This window comes from Cynocephalus volans, chromosome 1, assembly GCF_027409185.1.
Source record: "Cynocephalus volans isolate mCynVol1 chromosome 1, mCynVol1.pri, whole genome shotgun sequence".
Taxonomy (NCBI): domain Eukaryota; kingdom Metazoa; phylum Chordata; class Mammalia; order Dermoptera; family Cynocephalidae; genus Cynocephalus; species Cynocephalus volans.
Window position 1 is genome coordinate 3,033,710 of NC_084460.1, and position 20,644 is coordinate 3,054,353.

At 47.9% G+C, this 20,644-nt stretch overlaps 1 protein-coding gene across 1 annotated transcript in view; it reads left to right on the forward strand.

Annotated features, from left to right (window-relative positions):
- CRACR2A (calcium release activated channel regulator 2A) overlaps window positions 1–20,644 on the forward strand; it is a 76,000-nt gene that overhangs the window by 13,925 nt on the left and 41,431 nt on the right. Inside the window, exons 2-4 of the mRNA XM_063080123.1 lie at window positions 8,293–8,404; window positions 9,514–9,697; window positions 13,873–14,019. Coding sequence (XP_062936193.1) covers window positions 8,293–8,404; window positions 9,514–9,697; window positions 13,873–14,019 — 443 coding nt within the window. The remainder of the gene's footprint in view (window positions 1–8,292; window positions 8,405–9,513; window positions 9,698–13,872; window positions 14,020–20,644) is intronic.

Sequence of the window (20,644 nt, forward strand, 5' to 3'; positions counted from 1 at the left end):
TGTTCCTTTCTTCCCCTTTTATTGTTTGTCTTCTATGTTTGTTTGTTTTTTGAGGTGGTTAGATAAAGTTTCTTTCTCTTTCTCATTTGCAATTTTGTTCTACTAGTGGGTTTTGTTCTTTCTTGTGTATTCATGGTAGTGATTATTGTTTTTCAGATTCCAGATGCAGTACTCCCTTGAGAATTTCTTGTAGAGGTGGTCATGTGGTGGTGAACTCCTGCAGTTTTTGTTTGTCTGGGAAGTATGCTATTTCTCCCTCATTTCTAAAGGATAGCCTTGCTGGGTATAGTATTCTTGGCTGGCAATTTTTTTCTTTTAGTATTTTGAGTATATCATCCCATTCTCTTCTGGCCTATAGAGTTTCTGTTGAGAAGTCTGCTGTCAGTCTGATGGACTTTCCCTTATAGGCTACTTGATGCTTTTCTCTTCCTGTTTTTAAGATTCTCTCTTTGTTTTTGAGCTTGTCAATTTGAGTATAATGTGTCTCAGAGAGGTCCTTTTTGGATTGAATCTGTTTGAAGATCTTTGAGCCTCCTGGATCTGATGGTCCATATCTCTCCCTATACCTGGTAGGTTTTCTGTTATTATTTAACTGAATATGTTTTCAATGCCTTTCCCTTTTTCCTCCCTTTCTGGATCACCAATGATTCAGATGTTTTTGAGCCTCAGGTAGTCTGCTGGCTCTCTTAGATTTTCTTCATGTTTTTAAATCCTTTTTTCTTTTTCATGTATACCTGGGTTACTTCAAAAAGTCCATCTTCAATGTCAGAAAATTCTTTCTCCTGCTTGCTCTAGTCTGTTGTTTAAACCCTCAGTTGTGTTTTTTATTTTTTCGAATGATGCCTTCATTTTCAGGAGCTTTGCTACATTCCTTTTCAAGGCATAAGTCTCTGTACGTTTCCTCCTTCAGATCTGGTATATTTTTTCTCACTTCGTTGTGTCATCTGAGTCTTCTTGTATCTCATTGAGTTTCCTTAAGGTTGTTTCTTAGAATTCCTTCTCAGTCAAATCAAGGACTTCCTAATTTTCTTTTCTTTCTTTTTTTTTCATATTTCTAGTATCTCTACATTGGTTTCTAGTCGTCTGGTAGAGCAGTTGCATTTTCTAGTACTCTAGAGTGGCCTTTGAAAAGAGGAAGTTCCTCTTGCAGCTGTGTTTTATACTGACCATTGAGTGGGTTGTTTTAGTATTGGTTCCAGGTAGACATGGTTGTTTAGTCTCCATGTGGATACTTCAGGTGAATTCAGTGTTGCTCTTTTTCTTTTTTTCTTTTCAAGAATACCCTCTATTACTATCCAGTATTACACTGGAAGTTTAAGACAGTGTACTAATAGTAGGTTGAATCACATAAAATTGATAATATTTAACTATTTTTGATCAAAAATCATAAAAAAGAGAAAGAAAATATGAAATTTAAGCATGAAGAACTCAAAGTAACATTACTCACAGAAAACATATATGCACATAAAATTTAAGAGATTTTACAGAGAAATTATTTGAATAAGAGAGCTTGTAAGGGTGGTGGACACAAGATTAAAACTCAAAATCAATTGCATACCCATACATAGCAACAAATAATCAGAAGAAAAGATTTTTTTTTAAAAAAACACCAAATTGGAGACAAAACTATGGGGTTGGAGGAAAAATATAGATATAAAATAACAAAACATGATCCAAAGACCTAACAGGAGATCTTAGTTACAAAAAGGGTCAATATTTTAAGGATGGTTGTTATCCATGTGAGTTCCTCCATGGCATAGTCTCTGGGGCACTTAGTGATTCCTTGTGAGATTGGTGACACTACATTGGTTTGTACAGGGTGCAGGCAAGCTCTTGAGTTCTTGGGGAAGTGCCTCAGTGTCCTGTCACTCTGGCTGTGGTAGATGACCCTGGGTGAGCTGGTTGGCACCCCAGCTAGGTCTCCTGACCCTGGTTGGTGCACTAGGGTATGCTCTTTGGTTTGAATAGGTGACCCTGAGCAGGTTTTCTCTTCTTTTCTACAGGCAGAGGCTCTTCCTGGGACCTTGCTTCCCCCAGTTGAGAGATGGGTTGGTGGATGATTGGAAATTTTCTTCTTGTCTCTATTTGGGTATCCTTGGTTTCTGTACTCTTGTGGGTTTTGCGTGTGTCTCTCCCCACATGAAGGCAGTCCCAGGGGCTGCACACATGCCTCCCACCCCAGGTGTGCTATTGCATATGGCAGCATAATTCCCCCTGCGGGGTGGGTCACTGGGTCATGGGTCTGCACTCACTCACCTCTTTCCCTGGGCTCCTCTGGTGACTCTGCTTCTGTCTATGCTGATGAGTGGTCAGCAGGCCACCTATAAGGCAGTGGTGGCTGTTGGTATGGCAGAAAGCCACCCTTGCAGAAGCAGCAGCAGTTGTTGTGGTGGTGGCTGTCACTGACCACTTGCTCAGCACCAGTGTCTGCAGCAGGAGCACGGAGTGCTGCTGGTTGTGAGGTGTCCAGCATGCTGGTGCTGTCAGTCGGGGCTCTCCAGATTTTTATAAGGAGTAAAATGATTATCTACCAATGCCAGGTACCTTCCTCCCCAACATTGCCTAGAACTCCTGGCTTAGCCAAACTCTGAAGAATCATTTAGGGAATGGCAAACTAACCTGATCTGGCCTGCTACCTGTTTTGACAGTAAAGCATCACTGGAACATGGTCATGCTTATTCACTTATGTATTGTCCGTGGCTGCCCTTGTAAGACTGGCCTGAAAGCGCAAATCTTACTTGTTGGGAAGGCTCATCTCGCAAAGACCAGGAGACAGAGATCGTTGCAATCAAGCAAGAGGTTTTTTATTTCCAGCATGCTGGGGTCGCTCCGTCTTCAGGACAGAAACAGCCCCGAGCTCTTAATACGAGCACTTTTTATACAGTTTGGTAGGCAGACTTTGGCAACAGGATGAGTTGTATACAGTTTATTAGTCACCTGAGGTGACTTTTAAATTCATTGGTGGCTTTCAGTGGGGTGGTACACAGACGAGGAACTGGGGAATTGCCCAACAGCCCACCCCTTGTGTGGTTAGGCCCTTCCTGGGACTGGGTGAACTTTGGGCGGTGTGGGAAAGTACCACCCGCAGCGGCTTGTAAAACCTTGTGCAAGCTAATTACAGAAGCAGAAAAGCTAGTCAGTTAATATTCAGGGGTGGGGGAAGGGGTTCAGGTCTACACCCTCACACTGCAGTGCAGAGCTGAGTCGTTATGACAAAGACTGAAGGGTCCGCAAGCCTAAAATATGAACTCCCTAGCCCTTTACAGAAAATGCTAGCCAACCCATGATTTAGGTTAACAAGAAAACTTTTAAAGATTTTTATAGTAAATCAACTGACTTAGGTTTTAATCCTGAATCTGCAACTTACTGGTAATGTGAATTTGTGCAAGTCTCTTAACCCCTCTAGGCCATAGTTCCTGGGCCATGAATTATTAATAGCTACCTTCCAGCATTAGAAGAGAATTAAATGAGCTTGCGCATGCAGAGCACTCAGCCCTAAAACTGGGACCTGGAAATCCCTCTGTAAATGCACTGTGTGTGTACTCTGTCTTAGCCTGGTCCCTGGTGTCCTCTACACTCCGATATATTTTTTTAATTGTGGTAAAATACACATAATATAAAATTTACTAACACAACCACGTTTAAGTGCACAGTTCAGTGGCATTGCGTACATTCATGTTGTTGTGCAAACATCACCAACCATCTCCCAAACTCTCTTCATCCCACAAAACAGAAATTCTGTACCCATTAAACAGTAAGTCTTCATTCATCCTTTCCCCAGCCCAGGCAGCTACCATTCTACTTTCAGTCTCTATGAATTTGACTATTCTAGGGACCTGATATAAGTGGATTCTTACAACATTTGTTCTTTCATGACTGGCTTATTTCACTTAGCATAATGTCTTCAAAATTCATCCATGTTGTAGCATGTGTCAGAATTTCCTTCCTTTTGAAGGCTGAACAATACTCCATTGTATGGATGTGCCACAGTTTGTTAAACCATTCATCTGTCAATAGACACTTGGGTTGCTTCCACACCTTGGCTATTTGTGAATAATGCTGTTATGAACATGGGTGTGTGAATATCTGTTCCAGTTCCTGCTTTCAGTTCTTTTGGATATGTACCCAGAAGTGAAATTGCTGAATCATATGGTAATTCTATTTTTAATTTTTTGAGGAGCCACCATACCAGTATCCACAGTGTCTGCACCATCACGCTGTGATTTCAAGTGTGAATCTTATGTCCTGACTCAGAGATAAAGAAAGGGCATTTCTGCTGAAGAGGACACCTTCCACTCATACCCAGCTGTGCTATTCTTGTTTGAGTCCAGTCTACATGAGTGGTGGCAATTTTGTTTCCTAGAGGACATTTGGCAATGTCTGGAGACATTTTTTATTTAAATGACTGGAGAGGGAGGTGCTACTGGCATCTGGTAGGTGAAGGCTGGGAATGCTGCTAAATATCCTGTAATGCACAGGACAGCCCCTCTACTTCCTTCTTCTCCATTGTCCCCACCTCCCACCCCCAGCAAAGAATTAGCCATTGCAAGATGTCAGCAGAGCAGAGGTTGAGAAACCCTGGTCTACACCAAGCAATCAACCTGAGCCAAGCACATCAAGGCACGAAACAAGATAAAGGTAGATCCTGCCCTCCCAGACCTCACACTCTCATCCTGAAGATATTTGGTGTAGCTGAGCTCTACCACAGGGAAGAAAGCAGTTGGTGCTGGCACTGAGGTCTGAATAGAATGCTGTGAATGCCCCAGAAGGAGGGAAAGTTCAATTCTGGCCATAAAGATGGATCTCCTCTGGTTAAGTTTTGCTGAAGAGTGTTTGCAACTGTGCAATCATGAGCTTTACGCTCATAGGCATAACAGGCATGTCGCTGGGCTGGTGACCAGGAAGGTGAGGGAGTCTGGCTGTAGTGCAGTAAAAGATGTCATGTTCCCAGGGCTCTGGGAGCCTGAGCTCTCAGTGCTGCTGCTGCAGGATTGCTTCCAGTTGCAGATCCCGGAAAGGCTAGTTTATAAGACCCTGCCTGGGCTCAGCAGTTGGGCTGGTCATGTGGTGTGGGGTGTAGACCAGTGCTCTGTAGACAGGAGCTGAGGACCTCCTGCCATCGCTTCTAGTCACACACTTATTTATTCGTTCATGCAACAAATATCTAAATACTCGCTGTTTGTCTGTACTGCACTGGAGCTGGGGACACAGTAGTGAGGAAAATCAAATGAGGTCCCAGTCTCAGCACGCGGAGGGAGCAGACATTCACCAACCACCCTCTATCTGTTTATGAAATGTGAATGGAGACAAGACTACGAGTGAGAGCAATGTGGTCTGGGGGAGCCTGTGCCACCTGACCTAGCCTGCAGCGCCACAAAGGCCTTCCTGAGGAAGTGACGCAGGAATTAAGAGGGAAGGTGGCCACGTCAAGGAGTCATGGAGTTCTAAGAGCCCTGGGCCACGGCAGGACGACGAGCAGGGCAAGCTGCCTTCCCCCGTTTCTCCTCTGCCCTGTCTGTCCTTCCAGCTGTGTGCAGATGCTGGGAGTGAAGTGGGGCCTCCGCAGGCCGCTTCTCGGTGGAGCTGGCAAGAGAGTCTTTGAAGTTGGTTCTGATGGTGGCGGTGCAGGTGGCTGGTGTGCAGAGGTGACCATGGCTAGGGGAGTCTAGAGTGAGCGCACCTGGGAAGCGGCAGACGGCTGCTCAGGCCTCGGTGGGAAGTGGGCTCTTTATCCCAGCTCTGGTCTCTACTGTGACTGTAGGCAAATCTCAGAGCCTCAGGGGCCTACTGCACAGTGGAATAAATAATCTTGTTTCCCTCCACCCTGTGTATCTCACTTAGTTAAAAATGTAGACGAAACCTGGTGCCCAGGGGACCACAGGGAATAAGTTGGTTTTACATGGCTCGGCAGACCCTGAAAAGAAGGATAAATTAGAGATAATTATGGTATTAAGAGTAAAAAACTTCTCAAGTAGGGACAGTAAAGAAAGGGTGAGGAAGCCGGAGTCGTGCAGCTTGCAGAGAAGGCTGAAGAAGCACTCAGCACTAATTTACCGGGATGTGAGGAATGGGAATTACTTGGAAGACAGAATATTGCCTCCTCATCTTTGCTGACAACAGAAAGAGGAAACTGGCTTGAGATGCAGACAAGAAGGATTGGGTTAATAACAGGAGAGATTTGTGGTCAGCAGTGTTGTTGATCAGGAGTGAGCCAAGGAGAGGTATGAATGGCCTTTCCCGGCTCACACTCACAAGAGGAAAGATACCCGTGTGTGTGTGTGTGTGTGTGTGTGTGTGAGTGTGTGCATGTGTGTGTGTGTGTGTGTGTGTGTGTGTGTGTGTGTGTGTTGGGGGGGAGATTGGATGAAAGGCAATTGAGGGTCTCACTGACATCTGGAATTTTCTTCCAGCTCATTTCTAGCTCCAGCACAGTACAAGATTTTAGATCATATCAAGCAATCCTGAGATGAGGGCAGGTAGAGGAATGATTACCTGAAGCAAAGGACCGGAATCTGGGTGTGACGGGAGCTCAGGATCTCACCCTAGCTTAGTGTGAGTCCTTGTGTTTCAAATGGAGCTAATAAACTTCCTGTTTGCAGAGTTGCCTCCCTCTCATCCCGTCCTCCGACTGTGGCTTCTGAGATGGCTGGTTGAGGGATTGTTGGTGAGCCAGAGATGCCACATGTGCTAAACAGATGCACTTCTAGAATCTTTGCACACTCTCTCACTCACCTTCCTTTTTTGAAACACCCGTTCATATTTAATTCAGTTCTTCCAAATGGCTTCCACATCACCTGTCTTCCCACTTTGCAATGCGTCATGGTCTCCCTTAATGCCCATACCTGCCAAATTGAACTTTATGGCTTATCAGCTAGAAGATTGCCATAGGATCAAGCCAGTGTTCTTGCAAGTTCTGTCATGAGCGTTCACACCTACCAGCTCTTTTTTATTGTTCAGAGGGGTGTATTCCTTTGCACAGAGCTGTCAGTCACTTCTACATGGGCAATTTTGTACAGTTGCTTCTTGCATAACTGGGAGGAAGGGGATGGTTGACTGAGATAATAAGTCCTCATTTGGGAGGAAGATTATTAGGGGATAAGAGGACACTTGCTTCAGCTGTGCAAACTAACCTTGTCCTGGGGCCATTGCACTCAGACAGGAAGCCAGGGGTGGGGGGGAAGCATCAATAGCTCAGCCACCGTGTCCCTTACCCCATCAGCCGGTCCCTGCCCTTCCCTCCTTGTGAGGTCCTAGTCAGCCCAGGACTCATGTCCAGCATTTATTTATGACCTCCTCACACCATCTCGTACAGTCCCCCTTTAAAACACAAATATTCTTGGGGTGTTGATCCCGTAAGCCAGTAGCAGTTAACGTCTTATCTGGAATCAGTTGTGAGCCAGCAGGGAGCAAGAGTGGGACACCACAGACAGGTGTAGGCCACTCAGAGAGAGTAAGGGGATTTATCTAGCAACGCTCAGGGGAAAAGGACCAAAATATCTGCCCACAGGAACTTACAAATGCAGTGTTGGGGCCCTGGGACACAAGGGTCTTCCCTCAGGGAAGGCCCCAGACATTGAGTGGCCTACACCCGCATCTCCATAGGGGAGGCGGAGTGGCAGAGGGGAGCAGGTTCAGGCAGGGCAGGAGAGACTGGGTACAACGCCTGGCTCTGCCAGTCACTCATTGAGTGGCCTCAGGGGCTCTGCATCTCTCTTTCTCTCTCTCTGCCTCCCTACCACTTTTTATTGAATGCTTTCTCTGTGCCAGGCCTGTGTCACTTGCTTTACATTTCTTACCTTATTTAACTTGATCACACCACAATGTGTGGGTATTATCCTACAGCTATTCGGTCCTGCACAGCTTTAGTCCTTTACAGAGGCTGGGTGCCAGCTCTGGAGTCAGACCTAGATTTGACTCCTGGCTATGTCATTACTAGCCATGTGACTTTGGGGCAGGTAATTTAACCTCAAACTTCCCCTGTAGGATGGGGATAATAATGCCTGCCTCACAGGGTTGTCATGAGAATTACATGTAGATAGATAAGTAGATAGATATGAATTTATTTCTAAATCACGTAGCGAAGTGCCTAGTACATCAGCAGGTACCCAGTCAGGGGTAGCTGTTCTAATCTGGAAAGGAGGAGGATGGTGAAGCGGTCTGGACACAGAAGCTAGCTCCTGGCTTTTGTAGGGCTGGGCCAAACTCTAGACATTTTTTGGCAGAAGGCTCTGCAGTCCCAGGCCAGCCACTGTGACCATCACTGTTAACCAGTGCAGTCTGCATTGTTTTCAGAGGCTCCATAAGGAGTTGCCCCTCAGCCTGGAGGAACTGGAGGATGTGTTTGATGCCCTGGATGCTGATGGCAATGGCTTTCTGACCCCAGAGGAGTTCACTTCTGGATTTAGTAAGTTCCGAGGGATGCTGGGGACCCCAGGGTTATGAGTCCACCTAAAGCTGTATAAGGTGCATTCCTGTCCCCTCCAGTTCTGGGGACCATGTAGTGCAAGCTTTCCTGCCCTCCTTTTAGGGATCCAGAGCTGAGGTTTCCAGGCTCTGGGTTATTTGGGCCTCTTTTCACACGTCCACCTCGACCACCTCTAGCACTGCTCTATCAGTGCCTATGGCACGGTCACTGCCAAGTCCCCTCCTGTCTGAGAATGGCAAGGGGAATGAGGGAAGCTCTGGCAAAAGGTTTGGCATGAAAGGAGAAGCTGCAATGAGATTTACAGTCCCTCCTTTTCTGCCTTGATAGACAAAAATGTGGAATGACTGGATGGCTCATTCCAACCTGAGGCTGGCTGAGTATTCCAGGGTAAGAGATACCAGCTATCAGAGGAATTTCTAGAGGGCTTGAATAGACCAGTCATTCTCAAGGAGAACTGAGATCCACGAACAAGATAAAGACACCAGATACACTATCAGACCAGATAAACCAAGAGAGAAATGTTACCATACGTCTGCCTCATGCAAGAAGCCATATAATTTTCTTAGAAGTATCTGATGCCTTTTCTGACCTCCAGGAGCTCATAACTGACTTGGGAGGCTAGGATGGGTTGCTGTCACAGTAGGCAGTGTGCATTTGGAGAAAATGCGCTCAGAACCACTGAGTGACTTGTTACTGTGAAGTGCGGTGAGGCTAGGGGCAGGGACAACTGGGATGATGACATGGAGTACAGTCAGGCTGCTGGAGGACAATGCAGGAAGAGGTCTCGTCAGGTAAAGAAACCAACACAGAGATGTGTCCCAAGCCAGATTTTAGAGGATTGAGAACGAGAAAGGAGCCATAGTACCTGCCATGCAGTCTGCCTCTCCCAGGTTCTAGCATCTCTGCCAGAATGCTATGGAAGTGGAAAAGACAAAATCCAGGACAGAGTGGCCATGGATCTTTGTTATAAGGGGTTTCCCTGTTTATTCTCTCATGTGAACTTCAGATGATTCCTGACAACGGAGAAAGCTAAGCACTTCCTAGGTGACTATTGTCTGATTCAGGTCCTTGTGCCGTGCACCCCCCAGGTCACTTCTTCTACAGCCAGAATAACCCATGTCAGGAAGATGCAGGCGAACCAGTAGCCCAGCTCCAAGGAGAGAAAGTGTATCAGTCCAGAGGGGAGGAATATCTGGGAGACATGGACGAAGATGAGGAAGCCCAGTTCCAGATGCTGATGGACAACCTTGGAGCCCAAAAGGTTTTAGAAGAGTAAGTGGTGATGGTGACTTGGGGGATGGAGCCCAGTCTAGGAGGAGCCTCTTCATCTGCCCCATTCAGTAGTTCATGGTTGTCAACACTCAGGGCCAGTCCCCACTTTGGTGCTGCCAGCTAGGACTCTGCTTCATGCAACCTGCCCTCTGCAATGACCAGTCTCTGCTTTTTACATTCTTTTCTTTCAGAGACATTCCTAGTCTTCTCTCCCACTCTCTCTGCTCTGCTCACTTCCTGCTGTCATTGTCATCACAGTCCTTGGCTCAGCCTCGCTCCCCGAGGGGTGTGCACACATCAGAGGTCTGTACCAGGCCCTCGGGGTTTCCAGTGAGTTCTCCCTATAGCTTCCTATCATGTCAGCGCACCAGTATTTCTACCTGGGTCTTTGGGGCGACAGTGCATCCCAGCTGCCCGCATCCTGGGTGCGTTCCTGGCAAAGACCACCCATGTGGAAGTGTTTGCTGCACCTTATGTCCCTGAGCAAACCAAACAGCAAACCCATCTAGGAAGCTGAGGCAGGAGATTAACCAGTTTTTACCAGACCACCACTTGGATAATTGGTGGCTCAGCTAAAAATTTTAGATGGCTAGAATTTCAAACAAAACATAGTACCCTAATTTTTATTTTTCCCAAAAAAGTGCTTTGGAATAAAGAGACATATGGATCTGAGCCCTGGCATTTAAATAAAATAATTAAGATAATAAAAAGTAATGTTGTAGTTAGTAGTAAAGACACAGTGGGCCCCAAAAGCCTTTGCGTTTTCATTCTGAGGTCTCTAGGCCTTCGGTTGGGTGTGTGTTTCATGGAAAGGTGGGTGTAGTCTAATGATTGGAGCTGATGTCTCCTGAGCTTGGGAAGAGAAGGAACTATGGTGGAGAACGAGAAAGAGGAAGCAAGCGAGAAGGGGCCCGCACGCTATGTGCATGTTTTAGCAAACATTTTGGTAGACTGTGTCAGAGTGGAGAAGGGCTGGCAAAAGTGTGTGCGGGGCAAGAGGGGACAGGCAAAGTCTAGCAGAGAGCCTGGCGTGAGGCCTTGGACAGGTAGTGACATTTGACACCAGCTGCAGCAGTGGCAGTAGCAGTGGCTCTGCTGCAGGTTTAGAAGGGGCCAGCGCAGGCGTGGATGAGCAGAGGGTGGAGGTGGGCAGGTGGGAAGCTCGTTAGTCAGAAACTCGACTCAGCTTCACCAGGGACGGGAGGCCAGGGCACAGTGACCGCTGCCAGTGGCCCTGTGAAGCCTCCTCCTTGAGGAGGGGGAGGAGAGGGCAGTGCGGTGAGCCAAGGCACCGCAGCGAAAGAAAGGGGCCCCTCCGCCCGCCTCACTTCGGGGCGGCCTCCTTCCTGGCAGAGCTCTCAGATCAGAGATCACCAGATGCTACTCTGAGGACCTGTGTCAAAGGCCTGTGCAGAACTGAGCTGAAATGGGATACCCTGTAGACTAGAAGGCTTTGGGGAGGTTTCAGGCGTATTCAGGTTTCAAAACTGATACACAGACGGTGGCCACCAGCCATTTCCATCCTCACTGAAGTGGGCTTCAGTTGCAGCATGAGGGAAATGTCATGACCATGGCACCCCCGACAAGGAAACAGAGGAGGCTGCGAAGACGTTAGAGGTCATTAAAGCTTTTGCTCACCAAAACGGTTTGCGTGTTCTGGAAGCAGAGAGGTGGATTGGCTGACTTCCCAGAACCCTTCTAGCCTGTCCCGTGACGGGCAGCCTCCGTGTGGTCCAGCTGTGGTAGACTGTACGTCTGGACTCCCAACATTTCTGGGTGGTCTGATTGGCTGAGTAACTTGGCAGCTTGGTGGACTTTGGCTTATTTTTCATCAGAAGTTAAAAGGCTTGTTCCTTTCTCCAGCAATCTGGGGTGGGTGATGTGGCCATGGCCAAGTGGTTCAAAGAGCACTGGGAGAGGGTCGGGTGGATCTGCACATCTCTCTGGAGGCTTTAGCCCAACCGGCTCCTCTGCCAGGCTCCAAATAGGATGCAGGCAGATAGGGAGCAGATAGGGACAGACAGACCTAGCAAGGTGGACCTGGATTTTTTTTTTTAATTACTTTTTATATTTTAAAACCCAGGTGGCCAGTTAGCTCAGTTGGTTACAGCACAGTCTGATAATCCCCAAGGTCATGGGTTCAAATCCCTGGACTGGCCAGCCACCATTAAATAAAAAAGATGATGAAAAAAAAAGAAGAAAGAAAAAAGAAAAAAAGAAAAAGAAAACCCAAAGCATGGGCAGGACATACCTTGGTTTTATAATGTATTTAATTCATGAGGAAGTGTCTTAGTCCATTTGGGCTGCTGTAACAAACAATCACGGGTGCCTTATAAATAACAGAAATTCATTTCTCACAGTGTCCAGGATCAAGGCGCTGGCAGATTTGGTGTCTGGCGAGGTCAGTTTTCCTGGTTCGTAGGAAGTCTCCTCGCTATGTCCGTCCTTACATGGTGGAAAGAGCAAATGAGCTCCCTCTGGCCTCTTTTACAAGGGCACTAACCCCATTCACGAGGGCTCTGCCTTCATGTTCTAATCACTTCCCAAAAGCCTCACCTCCTAATACCGTCCCCTTGGGAGCTGGGATTTTAATATGTGAATGTGAGGGGGACAGAACATTTAGACTACAGCAAGGAGCAGCCAGCCACAGAAATGGGAGGTCACCATGCTGTCTCCCTGAGACCTTCTTACCTGTGAACCCTGAGCACCATCCACATTTTACCTACACTGAAGTGGACGCCCACGACATGCTCCATGTGGGGAAAATGGAACTCGTTCTGGGAAACAGAGAATCTCCTTACCTCCCTTCCTCTGTTTCCCATATTCTTTCAGTACAGTGCTCGGTTTATAACAGATAATGATGAATGCTTGTTGGGTGGATGGGGGAACGGGTGGATGGATGGACAGATGGACAGACAGAAGGATGTATGGATGGTCTAAATGGGTAGGTAGATGTTTGGATGAGATGGAAGGAGGAAAGGGTGGGAGAGGTGTGCAAGGGAAGGGGGGAGGGGGAGGACTAGACGGCTGGTCAGGCAACTAAGCAGAGGGAGGCTCGTTTCTCAGGGGCCTCTTCTCTGCCGGATGCAGAGACTGGTGTCTGTACCCCAAAACATTGCTGACATGGCACTATTGAACATCAGTTTTCAGGAAAGCTTCTCAAATACAGTGCTTGTTACTTACGCACAAAGGATTTCTTTCTTTATCCTGAGGAATCCCAGTCTTAGCTGCCCTCAGATCATACTGGTGTTAGAATTTAGTGGGGGTACGAATCGGATTTATCTGTGACTTAGTTTGATCATTGGCTGTAGATTTTGAGTTTCTCCAGAAAGGAAGGATGGTGTATGGCTCCTCCTGGTCCTCTCTCTGGGTGGTGCAGGTGACCCATGTGTCCCTGCTGTGTGCTGTGTGCCTGTTTCTGGGCATGGCAGTCCATGTCTTTGTCTCTCTGCCTGCTCCGAGCCTCCCAACTCTACTTGTCTTTCCATGCTGCTCACATCTTTCAGACTTGCCCCTTCCTTCCCTTTTGCCTGCCAGTCATCCCTGGTGCCACCAGGTTCAGTGGGTTGTTGCCGCTTCTCCTCCGTTTCCCCCGCAGTGACAATTGCTTTCTGCCATCCATCAGATGGCATGTCTGTACCTCTCAGCACTGCGGACCCTCCTTCCTGGGGGTGACATGCTCTCTCCTTCGGCTCCAGGGCACTTGCCCTCACATGCACCGGGCTCCCGTCCTCCTCTCTGCTTCCTGGCATTTTGAGATGCTCCTGAGCACGCTGCTGTGTGTGCTCAGCTCCACTCGCCCATCATGAAAGACACGGGGGACCAGAAGCAGCAGGCCAGGTGGCTGAGGGGGCCAGCCCAAGCCAGACAGCCCTGGCCTGACCCAACACCATCAGTCAGCGCCGAGTGACCATGGCACAGCACACCTCCCTTCACGCTCCTCTCCTGTAAATGGGGCGCAGCAGCACCTGCCTCGCGGGGTGACTGTGAGCACAAAGTGAGCTGATTCAGCAAGCACCTAGCAGCCAGCAAGCACTCCAAAAATGCAAGCTACTGTCCTCTCTGTCATGAGCACGGTGATGCTTCTGGTGGTCCGTTTCATACCTGCAAACCTCTGCAGTTCCCGAAAAGCCTCATTTCCACACCCCACATTAACGTCCCTCCTTCTGTTGCAGTGAAAGCGATGTCAGGCAACTCTGGCTGCAGCTGAAGAAGGATGAACCTCACTTACTGTCCAACTTCGAGGATTTCCTGACCAGAATCTTCTCCCTGCTCCAAGAAGCCCATGAGGAGAAGAACGAACTGGAGTGTGCCCTAAAAAAGTGGGTGCCCTGTCCCAGCCACTCCCCACACCTATGTGTGAAAAGCGGAGTCACAAAGTGCACTGGCTCTTAGGTCTGCCGTGGGAACACCCTGTCATTGTGCGCCGGAGTGCAGCCAGGCCTTGGCTGTCACGACGTATCTATTTTAATTCCTTGCTCACACTTATTAGCCACTCACCATACGCTAGGCGCTGTTCTAAATGCTTTACATACACTAGCTCATTTAATTCTCACAACAACCCTTCGAGATAGGGACTATTTATAATTATGCACACTTTACAGATGAGGACATTGCATGAGACAGTGCAATATTAAGTAACATGCCCCAGAATGCACAGCTTGTATGTGGCAGACCCAGGATTCAGAGAGAGAGCCTGGGGCCCGAGGCCAGAAGAAACCTCTCAGCCTGCCCCTGGGCAGGACAGCCCCAGCGCACTGGTGCTCCCCCAGCTCCAATGAGCCCACTTTGCAGAGGTGGCATTTTGTAAAGTGGTCCATCGTCTTGCTGCATTCCCTTCCTAGTCACCCTGAAGGAAATGCTGAAGAAGGGAACTAGAGTCAGCACAGGCAAGGGCATCACAGAATTGGGGGCAAGCCCAGATAGACACTGATCCCTTCACGGGAATTAGTGTGTGACTATGGGCAATGTGCTTTTCACAGCCATTCAACATACATTTACATACAGTCATTTAACATACAGTCATTCAACATACATTGACAGCAATGAGCTCTCATTTTGTGAAAAACAGAATTAGATGTGGTGTCACTAAGGATGGTTCATAACTCTGAAGGTGAAGCCAAAACACAGGGCTGGGTTTGGGTGGAGCTTAGAAGCACGAGGGAAGGAAACCCCGTTCCCCGCTATCCCCCGCGCCTCTGCCATGCACTCTTGTTCACGCCTGGAGATCTGTTCATAAGCTGTAGGCACCTTCAACAATTCCATGGTTGCGTGATTCCACAGACCACTTGCCCCTCCGTTCAGATGGTTCTCAGCAAAGCTTGGTGGTGCCCAGTGCCACCTCCTGCGTGGCAGTGCTTCAGAGTCTACGCTGAAGTGGCCTTAGAGAAAGCACACCAGCCCCTAACTGAGAGAGAAGAGGTCACCATGGGTCCTGCTGTGTAGATCATCTGTCTACATGTTACCCTGAGCCCAGCTCCTTTTCATTTTGTGCCTCTCCCACATCAACTCTGAAAATCACTTGTTGAAGTCCACTGGGTATACATAGGTCTGGAGAAAAAAGACCTTTAGGACTCTGCATTGTGAGGAAGTTGAGGCCAAGTAGTGCTGCAAGAGACATGGTTTGTCTAGAGGACTGTTAAAAGCCTTCTGGGGAGAGGCTCCCAAGGCTCAGGGAAGGGAAAGGTTGAGGGATATACTTTCATGTAGCCTTTAGCTGATTAAGTCATGGAATCGGAGAGAACTGAGTTTGAACCTCAGTGGCTCTGCCACTTACTAGCTGTGCAACTTAGGCCAAGTTACTTAACTTCTCTGAGTCTCAACTTACTTATCTGTAAGACAGAGATGATAATACCATCCATCTCAAAGAGCTGCAAGGATTAAATGTGATAATGCACGTAAGTATCAGGAACAGTGCTGGCACTTAAGTATTTAATGAATGCCAAAATAATAATAATTATTTTTTAAATAAGTATCTTTGTCAGTGTTAGATGATCTGTCTGGCTGAAGTGTAGAGTTTGAGCCTTGTTATAATCACAGGGAAGTTTAACGATCGCTTTATTCTTCTGGACAACATGGTGTAGAGGTTTGCTCCTCGAAGTGCAGTCAATGGGCCAGGAGCCCTGGCATCACCTGGAGACATCCTAGGAATGCAGAATCTCAGGCCTCTCCTCAGCCCTGCTGAATCTGCATTTCAAAAGATGTGCAGGTGCTTCGCGTGCAGATTTGAGAAGTGGGGGCTGGGATTCAGGTAGGGTTTGAGTCATGTGTAGCTTTGCCACCAGCTAGCTCTGTGACCTTGCTCAAGTCTCTTGCCTTCTCTGAGACTCAGTTTTCCCATCCGTAAAACAAGGGAGCTGGAATAGTTTCTGATGCTACCTCACCCTCACTCTCCTCTGACCCAGCATTCATCACCTGGAGGAGCCACAGCAAAAGTCAGGTAGCCTCTTCCAAAGAGGAGGTTATTCTTTTTGTTCTCTATGGAGGGTAATTGCAACCTGAATGGGTGGGCAATTACCCAGCCCATGGCCTGGATCTCATCTGCAGGACCTCCTCTGCTGGCCTACACTCCTGTAGGGAGAGACAAATGCCCCTGACTTGCTGGAGAGTCTCTTAGCCCTGGCATTCATCTTGAAGTGGCCTCTTTTAGTCCTTAAGCCTCTAATTTAATGATTGCTTTAAAAGTTGTTGAGATGAAAGTCAAGACCACTCTTGGCTGCATGTGCCAAAGATTCCAGCCCCTTTATGGCCATCCTTAGTTGATGTCCCTTCAGCTACACCTGCCCTTGGGTCAGCAGATCAAGGCCCCACTCCTGGCTTGGGGGCTCAGACAGGATTGGGGACTCAGAGCTCTCTGGCCACTCCCATTTCAGGTGAGGGTGCAGAACCAGAGAAGTGCAGGCTGTAGTGAGCAGAACAATGAAATAGGAGGCAGAAAGAACAGGAGCTTTTCCCAGGCACTGACACCTACCAACTGTGTGGCCTCAGGCAGCTTGCTTTACCTCTCTGGGCACCGGTTTCTTTAATGGGATGGTGTTTTTCAACCGTGACTGTGACCACCAGAAGAAATGCATTTTACTTTGTGACTCCCATGCATTTACACATATGTATGACTTAAACAAAAGTTCTGTGAAATGGTACTCACCCTTACTACATGTGATATTCACTGGTGTTTTCCATTAATGTTTCTTTTATTCTCTTCTACTAAAAAAAAGGTTGGTCACACATTGCTGGTGGGCCAGATGGTCTATAAGGGCACTTGTAGTTCAGAAGTCAAATAAGAAACTGGATATCCCAGTAGAGTATAAAATAATGTTTAAATGGGATTCTTTGCAAATGACTTAGGGTAAGGTTAAGTGATTCTGAGACATCTTCCAGAAAGTGAGTTTGGAGGCTTGAGCCTGTTCGTGGCAGGGGCATATCCAGTTTTAGAGAGGGGTGTGGGAGGAAGTTCTTGGGAATGGCCTGGTTCAGGATGGCATCTGGAAGAATCCCAAGAAGAGCGAGCAGTGGCGAGCTGTCAGAGTATCTCCCAGGCTCCTCCACCAGCTTGCTTTTTCAGTATAGGGTATGACATTCAGTGTAGTGTCTGGAAAATGAGCACCCGTCCCAGAAGATGGAGACAAGAGCTCAAGGCCTGAGCGCTGTGCATCCAGCCCTGGGACAGGCACCAGGGGGAGTAAATCCACACGTTACCAGCAGCTAGCCTTTAACCAGTGTTTACTCTTTGCCAGGCTCTGAGTTAAGCAAATAGAACTCAGAGTCCCTGCCCTTGAGTTTATGACCACAGTGATGAGGCTGAGCTTATACCCATAGAAATTCTGCACAAAGCCGGCCAGAAAACCCCCATGCTGTTGCAACATTAAGACAGCATTGCCACAGGCAGCAGCGGCCCCCGCTCGCTCCTCTTTTTGCAGCCACGTACCACGTTTCATTCTCCCACAGGCCCAAGGAAATGAGACTGAACTCTGGAGAAGATTGGCCCTCGCTAGGTTAAGCAGGACACACACTCTCTGTCCCCGTGGCTGCAATGCAGCTGCAGTGAGTTAAAGACGTCCACCCCAGCTTCCTCTTCGCATCCACCCCCAGGTCCTGGGATGGAGAGGATGCTGCTCAGGCAGACAAGGGCTTGGGAAAGCTCTTGATAGGAGACAACGTCAGGAAACCCAACCTCAGAGTGTGCCAGGGCAGTGCCAGAAGTAACCCAGGGCCTTCTCACCTCATCATCACAGATTTTTATCTATGAGCATTCAGTCTCCACCCCCTTGTCTTCTGGGCAGAGGTTGAGGAAATCTCAGACTTGGAACAGAATCCTGGGTACAGTGTCTAACTCTGCTGCGTGTCCACTGGGAAGTCACCACAGCCTCTCAGGCAAGGTGGAGGACAAAATCAAATGCAGGAGGCTGGAGCTAGAACCCATTTCCCCTGTTGAACTTCCAGAGTGAGATGCATCCCCTCTGTGCCTCCACTTCTCTTTGAGGAAGGAGGGTGAGATCGCAGCTGAGCAACTCTTCTGCATCCACAGTGCAGAACCTCAAAGAACGTTACATTCTAGCATGAAGGATCTGGTGCAGACACTAGAAAGCCATCAGAATTAGGGATGTACTTGCCATGGAAAACATTCTCTACATTTACCTTTTTCTGGAAAAAAAAAGCTTGAGACCTCCAGGAGACCTAGAATGATACTGTTTAGAGGCAGCAATAGACGCAGACCTTTCACCAGAATCACTTGAGGATGCTGGGGTCCCACCCTCGGGGGGCCAATTCACTTGGTCTAGGGTGGGGGCTTAGGGCCTGCATTTTTAAAGTATTGGGGGTAAAGATTAAATAGGCTGTGTCTGGGGAGTGCTTTGAGTTCTTCAAACGGGAGTGCTTTCTAGATCAAAAGCTAAGCTCTGACAGCCTGCTCAGGCTCCACCCTCTGCAGCTCAGTAGCCTGGGAGTGCCACCCTGGCTGCCTGTTTAGCATCATTGGTATCTATGGCAGGTGGCCTTACCTTCCACAGGGCTCTCAAAGACCTTGTGGAAGGCCTTGGCTGCATGGTTCTCAAATGTTGGCTTGCTTCAGATTTACCAAAGGATTTTTTTATTAAAAGGTACATTCCCACCTTTTAATAAAAAGGTGCCTCTGGACCTTCCCCCATAGAATCTAAATCAGCATGTCTGAGAGAGGGGACCCAGGAATGTGCGTCATAGCGTAGCACACATTCCAGGTGATTCTGATGCAGGCAGGCCATGGACCACACTTTGAGAAATGCTGCTCTAGCCTGTTCTTCCAGAATGAACCAGCCTGCAAAAGGTAGACCCCGGGGTGCCCTTCCTATCTGTAATTGTAGTCCTGTCTTGGGGTGGAGAAGTGCTCGGCAAGGGCTCTAGTTGATGAGGCTGTGGTTTAATCCAGTGCATGTATTTTATGGTGTATTGTTACTTGAGGCAGAAGCCCATTGTTAACATTGCCCAGAGAGCTCATTGAAAGGTGAGGACTGTTTTGTTCGATGTACACCATGGGCGTGATCTGTAAACCTGACTGATGAAAAATGGTTTGCTTTATAGGATAAGATAAAGCTGCAAAGTTGGTTTATACAAGGCAGCAGAATCTAATTTGGAAGAAATCTTGAAAATCCAATTGGCGATTTCACAGCCTTTGCAGAATTTTCTCAAACTATTTTGTTTTCCTTTCATTCAGCTCTACTCTAATCATGGGCGTGTGTGTGTGCGCATGTGCATGTAAGAGACAGAGACATAGAGAGAGACAGAGTTAATGAGACAATTACAGAGACTGGGAAAGACCAATTTCAGGGGAAGAAGAAAACTCTAAACAGGGTTTGTCCAGTAGGAGCCTCTCTTTTCTGTCTGGAGACTGCAGCTTCCCGCCGAAGGCGACAGAGGGCGGTGGTGAGTCTGAGTCCCGACTTCGACTCTTCCCAGGCAGAGCGGGGCTGAGGCTGAACTAGCTTCCTTTCTCTTCTTGCAAATGACAGACTCCTTGAGACTTTCCAGTGCAGGGAGCCAAGTGCCTCCCATGACCTTGCCTCCTGCAGCCCTGGCGGCGCAGTCATGCGACCCCACTCTTTGCTCCAGTTCGTGCTTGTTCCGCAGTTGACAGATTCCAGATGGAATGTGCGACACTGACAGTCCTGAACACAGATGTAAGGACTTGTCAGTTTTACACCTTGGGCTGCCTGGAAGGACACTGCGGAGTCGTGGATGGAACGATGGGACCCAGATCAAGGCCTCGGTTCTCTCCCCAACTCTGACTTCTGGCAGTTGGGTCCCTTCACTTTGTAAGTTTGCAGTCTATGATGGGGAAGGGGATTCTTCCTCTCTTTGCATCTTCCTTTCACCAAACTTTGCAAACCAGGAAACATACTGATCAGGCCACACAAAGAGACACGTGGAATCACAATGATAACTCTAGAGGCCAGAGGCCATTTCTAAAACTCTCTTAAGTTAGAGCTCCTGAAACATATCTAAAATGTAGAGAAATGCCATTTCTTCTCTCCGAGGTCAAGACTGCTCCTTCATTTAGGAAAAGAAGATGCTACTTTTTTCTTGGAATTATTTGAGCACACTACTTCCTAGAACCTAGGAGACGGACTAGATGACTTTCTGAGACCCTCTGAAATCCCAACAGGTTGTATTCATAAATGAAGGCAAAGGTGAGAGGGCACAGGAAGAAAATATTTCGAGCAGGCAGCCTCCTGCAGCAGGAAGGCCTCGACCTGTGCACCGTTAGCTGGAGCCTCCGTGGTACGAGTACTGGTGCTCTCCTCCGGCGTAGTCACTTAACTCTCAGTGTGCAAAGCACTTTGTGAAGGTTAATTAATTTTCACAGTGCCTGTGGGAGGCTGGCAGGGTAAGTTATTGCTAACTACATCTCACCTTCCAGCTCCCTGCAAATTAGCAGCAAAGGCCTCTCAGAACCTACGCTTTGTATTTACATTAGAA